Genomic DNA, 12061 nt, shown 5'->3' with positions numbered 1-12061 from the left:
CCTGTTTCCTGCACTGTGGTTTCTGGCCCCACTACTCCGCAGAACCCGTTCTGCCCAAAGACCCCCGGGAACTTCAGTGTTGCTACACACAGTGTACACTTTACACCCAATGGTCCTTATTTCACACGACCTCTCTGCTGATTTTGACAAAGGTGACCACTGCCCCTTCCTGAAACACTCTTTCCTTGTTTACACCGCACCTTACTGGTCCTCCTTAATGCCCAATCTTTCTTGGTTTCCTTCACAGATCCTTCCACCTGACCCTGCAGACTGAGTCGTCCAGGCCTTTTCTCAGGTGTCTGCTCTTCTTTTTTTTTTTTTTTTTTTTTTTTTTTTTGCAGTACGCGGGCCTCTCACTCTTGTGGCCTCTCCCGTTGCAGAGCACAGGCTCCGGACGCGCAGGCTCAGCGGCCACGGCTCACGGGCCCAGCCACTCCACGGCATGTGGGATCTTCCCGGACCGGGGCACAAACCTGCGTCCCCTGCATCGGCCAGGGAAGCCCCTGCTCTTCTTACTTGATACCCACCCAGGTAATCTCATCCATTTCTATGGCATCAGCCGCCACTAATATGGGGATGACTCCCAAACCCCTTCCTTTACCCAGACAGCTCTCCTGTGTCAGATACATCTGAGTGCCTTCTGCACACCTGCACCTGGATGTCCCAGGGCACCTTAAACACAACAAAGTCATCATTTTCATCTCCTTATCCTCCCCGCTCCACCAGAAAAAAAACGCAGACCTCCTCCTATTCCTTTTCAATTTCTTATCACTATCCATGCAATTGCCTAAGACAAAAAACTGGAAATCATCCAGGGAAATTTTAAGGATTTGAGTTCAGGGTGGTCTCAACGGAACCCCAAAGGACATGGGCCAAACTGGAGGCCCTGGTCCACTCAAAGACAACCCTTCAAGCCCATTGCTCTCATTGGCTCTCCCAGGATGAGGATAACCTAGGAAGAGATTTTAGTCAGGATACCTGGGTCAAGAGTCAGCCCCACCCCTTCCTCCAAATGCCGAGAGAGGCGAGCCTGAAACTTTGAGAGGCCCAGGTCGGTCGTTCAATGTTAACAACTCTTCCCTCCAACCTTCAAATGGGAGGCAACTATTGCCACCCTGTGGCCAAGTGGAGGCACTACGGCTCCTTTACGAGGCCAAAGGTTGGCCAAGTAGAGACTCCTTAGGATGTGCCCCTTCAAATAGACCTTATCTTACAAAGACTCTCCCCCTGATATTTATTAAGAAAATAATCTTGGTTCTCTTTATTTTAAAATAAGAAAGATGAAGCCCAAAAGTTAGTGTTATAAAAAGGAATTTTGATATTTTTAGGTTTGGCAATACTGGTTTAAATTTAATCGGGATCCATCAAGTGGCTTGGTATCTGGGGTTATCATGTGGTCTAGAATGGTGGGGAAAATGAACCAGTAGTATTAGGAGACCCTCTTTTACCTGAGGCTGCTATTCTGAGGACTGAAGCACGTTTTCCGGTTGGATTCATCAAAAGCTAACATTAGTGTCAGCTGGCAGAGCCACTTCTGATTCCCACGCATCTCTATCCCATAGCTAATGGCTCTCTGAATCAATCCCTTGGAGAGCTGGTGGCTTTATTTGTTTCTGGGGATAATATAACAGCAGTAGCCATTTAGCTATGTCATAGGGACCAATGAGCCACTTTGAGCTTGGAGGGAGGTGGGCACTGCTGAGATACAAGGTGCACTGAAACACAGCTGAACTGTACTGCTCACTGGGAGAGTCATCCAAAATAATATCAGGGAAAGCCATTAAAGACTGGAAGCGTGTTCCTGATATCCACAGAGTGAGAGAAGGCAGGCCTACATGCAGTTACTAACGGAACCCACTTGTGAGAGCGGGCTGAAGCCCCACTATGAGAAATCCAGGTTTCAGAACAGTCGCTGAGATCACACACAGCTAATAAATAGTATGGTTAAGATTCAACCCGTGACCACCTAGAGAGGGGTGGGGTAGGGAGGGTGGGAGGGAGACTCAAGAGGGAGGAGACATGGGGATATATGTATATGTATAGCTGATCCACTTTGTTATAAAGCAGAAACTAACACACCATTGTAAAGCAATTATACTCCAATAAAGATGTATTTTAAAAAGAAAACAGACTCAACCCCGCTTTTCTTTACCATCAAAGCGTGTTTTCTTCTCTATAAAACAAGTTGGTGCCTGTTTGTCTTTATATTTTTGTTTTGCTTTGGCTTAAGAATTTACACATTTGATGACCATCCTTTAATAATATACTCTCTCTCTTTTTTTTTTTTTTTGCGGTACGCGGGCCTCCCACTGTTGTGGCCTCTCCCGTTGCGGAGCACAGGCTCTGAGGCCACGGCTCACGGGCCCAGCCGCTCCGCGGCATGCAGGATCCTCCCGGACCGGGGCACAAACCCATGTCCCCTGCATTGGCAGGCGGACTCTCAACCACTGCGCCACCAGGGAAGCCCTATAGTCTCTCTTTTTCCCCAGACAGAAGATGAGCACAAACCACAACTCTCCATTAATTACTTAATGGTTAGCAATTCTCATGCTAGAAGATGTTTCTCATACAAATTTTTAAACTCCATGATTATTTTCTCTACACTATATGCAAGGCTATGTAAAATCAGTTAATTTGGGGGCAAAGTATTATTAATCCTCACAATGTTTATAACATCATCAAAAATCTTTACAATTGTAATTAAAGGAATACATTTATTTATGAAGTTTCAAAAAAAGAAAAAAATAGAATTTACACATTTGAAAGATGCTCCTTACCAAGTCATGTTTAAGGTACCTATGGAGAAGTGAAAAATAACCTCCAACCTCTTAGGATGTTTTGGGCAAATGCTTCCTCCCCAGGGACCACTTAGAGCAGGTCAACCAGAAGGCTGGCTTAACAACGAGTGACTTAACAACCAGGAGGCTGCGTACCAGGTTTCAGGAATCCTCTATCTATTGCCTCAAGTCTAGTTGGCCCCCTGCTGGTTTCATTCCATAACTGCAAAAAGCCTTTCCCATTTCTCAATAGGCCCCTGTACAGAAGGTTCAAACCTTGCACCCTGGTGATCAGTCATAGTCAAAGTAAATAGACCTTTTGCCAAGCACATTATCACTGAGTTCCTGGCAAAAACCTCTAGGTAGATTTTCTGAAACACAGAACAGAAATGGGATATTTTCCTTGAACTGAAAGGAATAGAGTCTCAAAAGATCCAGGAGTCAAATAGAATTTATGTACTTATTGCTGCCAGATATACTTATTTTTTAAATATTTATTCAAATATACATTCATTCTTCAAATATTTACCAAGTGCCTACTATGTGTCTGGGTATAAAGCAGTAAATAAAATAGCTATTGCCTCATGGAACTGCCATTCCAGTGGGGAGACAGACAATAAATAAGCAAGGAAACAAACATTCATTATAAATTTTTAAAATGCTATAAAGTTTTAAAAAAACAAAAGGGTTCTGTGGCAGAGAAGGGGGGCCACTCAGAGAAGCCGGATAGGCCTCTCTGAGTGGATGACTTTGAAGCTGAGCCCTGCAGAGGAGGACAGGTATACGCAGAGTGGAAAGAACAGGTGAGAGTCTGGAGGAGGGAAGACACTGGTGTGGGTGTGGGGCTGCAGGGAGGTTGGGAGGGATGAAGGCAGAGTGCAGGTGAAACGGGCAAGGAAGTTGTTGGCCTTCACAAGCACAGCCTAAAAGGCATCTCAACATTAACCTGTGCAGGGCTCCCCTGGTGGCGCAGTGGTTAAGAATCCGCCTGCCAATGCAGGGGACACGGGTTCAATCCCTGGTCCAGGAAGATCCCACATGCCGCGAAGCAACTAAGCCCGTGCGCCACAACTACTGAGCCTGTTCTCTAGAGCCTGCAAGCCACAACTACTGAGCCCGTGTGCCACAACTAATGAAGCCCACGCGCCTAGAGCCCGTGCTCCACAATAAGAGAAGCCACCGCAATGAGAAGCCCGCGCACCGCAATGAAGAGTAGCCCCCGCTCGCCGCAACTAGAGAAAGCCCGCGCACAGCAATGAAGACCCAACGCAGCCAAAAATAAGAAACAAAAAAAACAAAGAAAGCTCCTTTCCAGGATATCATGCCAATATCCTGGCGTCACCCCTGGCTCCTCTCTGTTTTTCAGTTCCTACCTCTAACCCACCGGCAAATTCTATTGGCTCCAACTTCAAATATATCCATCTTCCGACCATGCCTCGCCACTTCTCTAGCTGCCATGCTAGTACACCCCTCACCTGGATTATTACCTTAGTCTCCTAACTCATCTCCCCCATTGCAGTCCTCCCTCCCTACAGAGTATTTTCAAGACAGCAGTTGGAGTGGTCCTTTTCAAAGGAAGGCTGATCACATCACTGTCCAAAGTCTCCAGCGGCTTCAGATACACGCTCAAAGGAAAAGCCAAAGTCGCTGTAGGACTGTAAGACCCTATGACACGATCTGTCCCCACACACCACCTCCCACCTCCCCTTCCTGCCCTTACCCCAGTCTCATCTCTTCCTGCACTCCTGAGTCCTGGGCCACAGCCATACTAGCCTCCTTGCTCTAACCTTATGGCTTTCGCATTTGCAGCCCTCTCCATCTAGAAGGTCATGGATCACACAGCTGACTCTCTCAACTCTTATTTTTGCCTGTCTTCCCAGTGAGGAGTCCCCTGCCCCTATTTTGTTTCCTCCATCCCCCTCTTTTGCTTTATATTTTTATAGCACTTATGACCATTTGACTTATTACATATTTTACTTATTTCTTTATGTAATGACTCTATCTCCCCTGTCCTGCCAATCTTTCAGGTTCATGTTCATTTCTTCAGTACCTAAAACAGTGCCTAGCATTCAAAAAATGCTTGTTGACTTGACAAATGAGTGGTGAGAACAGTGGACTACAATGGACTAGGAGAGGACAGGAGGTGAGGAAGTACATTAGCATGTGTGGAAAGGCTGCTGTGGAAGAAAAATGGTAGAGTAACTCGAAGGGATATGGGATCAAAGGAGGAAATATTTTTTTAGCGGGATATATGACCCCAGTGACCTAATAGTAATTTACACTGATACTACATCCTATTTTAAAAGGAGAGTTTATAATGCTATGTTTGAGAGCTTATATACATCTTCAATAGTGAGATTAACCTAAGGATTATACAACTAATTAATCAGAGTACACACGATAAGAGGAAATTGTCTTCCATGTGCCACTTATTAGACAATGAACAGTGCTGCATGCAAAGAATTGAAAAGTCCAGTAATTGTCACCTAAAATGGCAATGATGATTAATTTAGAAATGATTTCATGGTAGAATAGTTGGAGTATGCTAAAACTTTACTTTTGTTTCTCTGAACTGGAATATTACCTGCTTGCAGGTGAATAAATTTAAATCCTACCCCCAAGCTAAATGGAAGCTTCAAGAAGTAATTCACTCAAGGTCACGTTACTGATAAATGATGAAGCTGCCGGTTAAATCCAGATATCTTTGGGAACAGTTTATGTTAAATGTGCATTAAAATTCACACCAGAATATATGTATGTATGTGTGTGTGTGTGTGTGTGTGTGTGTGTATATATATATATCGTATTCTTTCTATAAAAATTAGAAAGAAAAACTTTCTAACTTGGTCCTTCATAACAAAATACTAAAATAAATGTTGAAGGGATATGGAAGATACCCCATGTATCTGTCAGACACCTGGGAATTAGCATGAATGAATGTCAGCAGAGACAATGCAAATAAACGGATGAGTTGAAACAATCCTACACTCACATGAGAAAATATTAGACCACCCAATAAACAGAATTCTAAGATGACCCCCAAGACTCCCACCTACCGGTGTCCACACCCTGCGTAATCCTCTGTCTTTGAGTGTGGGTAGGACCTGGGGGCTATCACTCCCTTGATAACTGACAAAAGTAATGAGATAGTCACTCCTATAATTATATTGTATTATGATTAGCAGACTAAAGGGATATTCTCCCTCCAGATTTGAGGAAGTAAGCTGCCATGTTGTGAGAGGGTCAGTGGCTTACAACCAACCTGAGAGTAGCCTCTGAGAGCTGAAAGGGACCCTGCTGACAGCCAGCAAGAGAAAGGGGATTTTGATAGCACAACAGCAAAAAACTGAATTCTGCCAACAACCTAGATGAGTTTGGAAGAGGACCCCAAGCTCCAGCCAAGACTGCATCTCCTGTCAACACTGTGATTTCAGCCTGATGAGACTGAGCAGGGGGCCCAGCTAACCCATGCCTGACTCCTGACCAAAGGAAACTGAGCTGATCAATGGGTATTGTGTTAAGCTGCTAAATGTGTGGTAACAGAAAACCAAAACACAAGCCGATATTCATCCCTTCCACAGACACTGAGGAGACCCAGCATGGCTATGACGTCACATTACCCCAAGGTAATAATGAAAGCAGTTTTTAATTCTGAATTGTTCTAATCCATGCTCTTTCACACCTCCAATGCCTTTTCACTTGACATTCCCTGATGAATTCCTATTCAAACTTCAAAACCCAGGTCAAATGTTGCTTCTTCAAAACAGCACAGAGCCGGTGCTGAATAGCTGGCTATTGAGTAAAGGAAAGGAGGCTGTGGATACACATAGACTGTTGATGCCCAGGGAGTTGCTGTTTCTTTTCCACACAGATGATCAGGCCTCCAGTATTAATGGAAACCTAGAAAGCCGTCTCCATGACAACAGCTGGGTGACTAATCAAGCACTTTTACTGGTCAAAAGGGCAGCTATTTACTGTCTTGAAAGAGCTGGTCTGAAATGGGTAGGTGTACTTGAAGCCAGAGTTGGCAGCAGATGCTGGAAAGGGTTTAGATTCACCCCAGAAGGGGTGGTGTGGAGCTCTGTCTGATTTGTTCTGCCTCAAGCCCTGTGCTAGATTTGCATGCTTCTGATTCAAATCATCTGTGTTAATCCATTCCTGAAATCAAATGTCAGCCTAAATAGACAACAACTCCACAGAGTTAGTTTTACTCAATGGTTTAAAACTATGGGTAACAAGACAGAAATGAGAATCATATATCAACAATATCCATGGCATTCCCAGGACCCCCAAAGCAGATAGCTGTTTTAGGAAATTATAGACTCAGACAAAATTATACAAAATCAATGCACAGGAAATAGTATTTTCTGGGTGTGTGTTTTGACAAAACTCAGAGAAAGAATTCATGTTTTTCCTTAGGCCCCACTCCTGTGGGCAAACACTTGAAGTGCTCTTTTGTGTTCAGACTAAATTAACCATGCTACTGCTTTAGGGCTCCAACTCGGTGGAGAAAGAGAGCATTCAGAATCAGAGGGATACAAAGCAAGGCATGGAAATAAGGCACCTGCTCTTAAGAGCTGCTCATCACCACCTCATAAGAGCGAGATTCCAATTCTCTCTATAAGTAAATCACTAAACAAAAAAAGTATCACTTTCTAATAAAAGTATTACAATCATATTGCCAGAAACTTAGAGGAATTCAGGTGGGAAATGGTCTTATCACCCTAAGACAGTTACCTTAACATCTGTTATATTAAAAAAACTTTTTTTAAAGTTATTGACATAAACTCTTAACATCAGTACCTCTTTTGGTTCCCTTGGGTTTATCTGACATCATCCCTAAGAATCAAATCAGATCTTTTAGGTCCTATATTTTGAAGATCTTTTACAAATACTGGCTGGCAGTGGCTCAGAGGCAGCCAGCTGGGGACACAATTTCCCAAAGATCGGTTTGGGAGAAGACATGGGGTCTGGGTTCTAATCTTTTTTTAGTGATAATGCTAGATGCTCCTTCATTCACTTACTAAATATTAATGTACCAGATTTTGTGCTAGATGCTAGGGCTACAGCTGTGAATTAGATAAGGTCCCTGCCCTCACAGGACTTACATTCTCATGTGTATGTATGTATCTATATACTGTGTAGCATAAGAAGAAAGGGAAAACAGAAGGAGGAAGTAGAGTTTCTTCAATATGCATTAATTATTTTACTGCTAATGGAAACTGCAAACTGGCAGAACACAGTAAATACCTTCGATGCTCTGTGGGCCCACAAGGTTCATGGCCTGGTGAGCTGGATACTCTACCCGTGGCCTGGCAATGCCCAGCTGCTCCATCACACCATGGAGCAGCCTCTGGATATCTGTTTCTGAGACCCGGTCAGGGGTTCTCGGGCTATAAGCAGCTGTTGCAGTCCATCCAAATGTCAGCCAAAACACTAGGCCAGACAGCATGGTAGAAACCATCCTGGCAACCATTTTTAACCTGCAGAAAAAAGACCAAACATATATCGATTGGCCACAACTGGCAATTGTGATGATGCAATCATGTAATCACTCCAGGGAGTGATTCAAGGACCTCCCAGGAAGGGACTGCAATGAAAAATTCTTAAGGATTTGCTTAGGCCTTATGTGTCCACCCTAGCCAGGACATCAGCTGTGAGAAGGTATTAAAGAAACAGAATAGTCTGTCTGAGATAGCCAATTCCCTCTGTCCTCACATTCTTGGGAAGACTAGACTATAATGGCACTTCTCACTCATTTTTTTATTGTCCTTACAGCTCCCTGGAAGCTCTGCATTACGCCCACCCCACCACTCTCTCCCTCCCTTAAACCAACAAAAACAAACAACAAAAAAATTTGCCTCAATTTTGAGAAAGGGAGAGGGAGAGTGACATCTTGACTTTTCTAGTCCTGGTGAAGAAAAGGCTCAGGGGAAGGAGTTGGAAGACACAAATGGTAAAGAAGCATAGAAAGCTTAGGCGTGGTACAAGGGAACATCAATACACACAGCTCAGGCCTGCCCTCTAATCTGGGAAGGATTCTTGCTGCACCACATGCTGGCAGGGCGAACTTGGGCAAATGCCTCAACTTCCTTCTCTGCAAAAAGGGATGAGAAAAGCATTCGTCTTATAGGGTTACTCTGAGGTTAAGTGTGAGGGCACATGTAAGAGGACTGAAAACAATGCCAGACACACAGCCACCCAGATTGCTATTATTATGTTGGCAATATTCCCTTACTGTTCCGGAGGTTCGAATTTGGGGAATCGAAGGGTGATGAGAGAGAAAACAGAACAGGTGAAGGAGACTGAAGAAACCTAGTCTGGGGAGTCAACCTGTCCTGAATGTTGGCTTCCACGCAACCAGAAGCCTGCAGAACAAGAGAACAAATATTCACGCAAATTCCCTCTGCAGCTGCTGAACGTTAGGGTGGAGACGGCAGGCAGTGGCCATGTAAACCCTCTTTTGACCATCCTTCTATGGGAGCGCGCGGAGGGGGGGCGGGGAGAAGGTGGTGGCGGCATGCATTTCTTCCCTGAAACTGAAATATTTATAATCCCCAATATCTACTTCTGTAAAGGAAAGGCTTTTTAAAAAGCCACTCAGATGTAAAACCCTGTACTACAAAGAGCTGAGACAGCAAAGCCTGCAAAATCTGACGAAAAAGGCCCGAGGCAGACACCAGCCTCTCCGGCCATCTCCATCTTTCCCTCCTCCGCTCTGAATGCAGGATGTCTTTGTTTCATTTACACCCCCAGCCAACAGCGTTCTGATTTGATCTCCTTCCTCGGTACTCTTTCCCTCTTACTTAGAGCCGAACCTCCGGTTCCCACACCCATCCTTTGTCTATCCCCAGCCTCCTGCTCAAGGATTTCAGCCCGACGCCCTCCCCCACTCCCGATCGTGAAGAGCCCGTTGGTCTGGGTGGGCGTCAGGAGGTCGAGCCGGCCTTAGCGCAGCACTCACCGAGCGGCAGCCGGAGGAGCCTGCTGCGGTCTGGGCCTCGGTGGGGGTCGGGCGCGAAGCGGGGAGATCTGGGTCTCTGGTGCGTCACCTCCCTTCTCGTCTTAGCCCCGCCCCGTCCCTCTTCCAGCAGGTGGAGGTCGCCTGGCCAGGACTCCCCAGAACTCAGACTCAGATGCTGGGGCCTTCCGTCCACGCATTCCACATACACATCTCACAGAGACCCTCTTCCTCTATCGACCCCTGTGTAAGTAATTAACCTTTTCTCAAGCAATTATCCAAACAATGTGCCAGATCGCCTCGCCATTTCTGTCTTTCGTTCTCAATAGCACACCTTCCAGCTTTTTAGAAGTGTTTTAGCTTGAAGAGAAAAGCAGCACTGGGGCAATAGAAGAGACAAAAGTTGAAGAGGCCTTAAGAGCTTTTAATGATGGCAATGATTAGGTAAATCATGAGGGCTTTCAGAAGCCTTTTCATTGAGCAGGAAACCTATGGGGATATTTAATACAAGCTGATAGAAATTTCTGTTAAAGTGATAAACCAAAACCACGTGAAAACCGCTAGGAATATTAGTTCTGAGAGCTACTTCTAAACTTCCACACCAACTATCAAGTAAGATTCCTTTTGCCGGAAGAGAAACCATACTCCCTGCACATTGCGGAAATGTATCCAGGTAGATCCAGAATACCTTCTGTAAAATATTTATAGGGCAACTTTGAACATTTGAATTTTGTTCAAACACAAGAATTGAAATGGAAAACCATACAATGAATATAAGTACTTAAATTTCTTTCGTCAAGACTGGGGATTGAGGGACTTCCCTGGCGGTCCAGCAGTTAAGACTCCCCCTTCCAATGCAGAGGGTGCGGGGTTCAATCCCTGGTTGGGGAGCTAAGATCCCACACGTCTCTGTGGCCAAAAAACCAAAACATAAAACAGAAGCAATATTGTAACAAATTCAACAAAAGACTTTAAAAATGGTCCACATCAAAGAAAAAATCTTTAAAAAAAAAAAAAAAGACTGGGGATGAGTAAAGTACCTGGAGGTCCAAGAATAAGTACCTTGAGGAGGTTAGAATCCAGAACTCTGTACATACCCTAGCTCTGTTCCCCAGATCCATTATCATCTACAGCAACTTTATGCAATGAAGAGGGGGCCTGCAAAATTCATCCATGGCCTTTTGGTTTGAAGCCAACCTCCTTCCTGGCACCTTTTCTTCCATGGATGCTCTTCCGTTTCCAGCTTTTTGTTTCAGTGCATGCTAAATCAGCTGGACAAATATTGTCTATTGGTTCTAGGCTCAAAAGACCATGCTGGGGTTTAATATTTATTATTCACACATACTGAGGTTTTATTCAATTCTGAATTTTAAATTAATGTTGTTTCACTGTTATCTTCATTTTGTGCTTGGAAAAATGGAGAAGCCGTTATTACAATTTACCACCTTCGTGCTGAATGGAAATTTGACTGAAATACACTAAATTGTTTATGCTTCATATGAAATTTGATTTTCTAAAAACATCTATTATATGTCCTGGGCTTGATGATTTTCAAAATCCTATATCAAGTTTTTAGTGATTTTAGAATATTGCCAAGCAGTCTATTAAGTTCTATGTATAACTGTATTGTTTGTTGCTCATAATAATCAAATTAATATTATTAATTTATTTACCTGTAAGAACAAAGTAAAAATAGTTTTTGGAGTTACTACACATGTCCAGACACTTTAACTTTGTTAAGTATGTTTGTATATCATTTGATCAAATATCCCCATGAGATTGGTAACATTATCTCTATTTTTTATAAGAAAAAAATGAAAGCAGGAATATTAAATCAAGTCTAAAACTCAGCTTTCACGACTCTCCAATTACCTCATCTCCAAGGTTTGCACCTTCATAATCCTTTAATCTGTATTGCAGCTTTCAGCTAACAAAAGATGGGAGTGATATATGGGTAGTTTTCTTTTTTAAATAAATATCTTTCATTATTGATGATTAATCTCTCACAAAATCCACTAATTCAGGTGATTTGTACAGTTAATTTCCTATGACTTCTTACTGAATTAGTCTTCCAATTCAACATTTCACCTACCCCCATGGATATAAAAGGACACTGATGTATTTTTAAAAGTTTAAAAGCAAAGTTAAAAAAAAATGCTTTGAACCAGACAACAAACATCTCAGAATTTATAAATATTTTCTATATCCACTTACTCTTAGAAATACCATAAACATCTGAAATGCATACCCAGTCTACATTAAAAACCTGTTTTCATGTCAGATAAACATGATGTTTATATATCTACAGATTTTTAGTCTTTAT

At 43.4% G+C, this 12061-nt stretch overlaps 1 protein-coding gene across 3 annotated transcripts in view; it reads right to left on the bottom strand.

The window, feature by feature from the left end:
- SCG5 (secretogranin V) overlaps positions 1-9839 on the bottom strand; it is a 62613-nt gene extending 52774 nt beyond the window's left edge. Inside the window, exons 1-2 of one of the 3 annotated variants that reach the window (XM_029239421.1) lie at positions 9742-9839; positions 8028-8260 (exon numbers count right to left, since the gene is read on the bottom strand). In XM_029239421.1, the coding sequence (XP_029095254.1) occupies positions 8028-8253 (226 nt within the window). In that variant the 5' untranslated portion in view covers positions 8254-8260; positions 9742-9839. The remainder of the gene's footprint in view (positions 1-8027; positions 8261-9741) is intronic. The other 2 variants (XM_029239422.1, XM_029239423.1) reach the window with 2 other exon arrangements.
- Between the last annotated feature and the right edge of the window lie 2222 nt (positions 9840-12061).

This window comes from Monodon monoceros, unplaced genomic scaffold (assembly GCF_005190385.1).
Source record: "Monodon monoceros isolate NGI ecotype Baffin Bay Population unplaced genomic scaffold, NGI_Narwhal_1 Super_Scaffold_21, whole genome shotgun sequence".
In the NCBI taxonomy this organism is placed as follows: domain Eukaryota; kingdom Metazoa; phylum Chordata; class Mammalia; order Artiodactyla; family Monodontidae; genus Monodon; species Monodon monoceros.
This window is presented reverse-complemented; position numbering and strand designations above follow the sequence as displayed.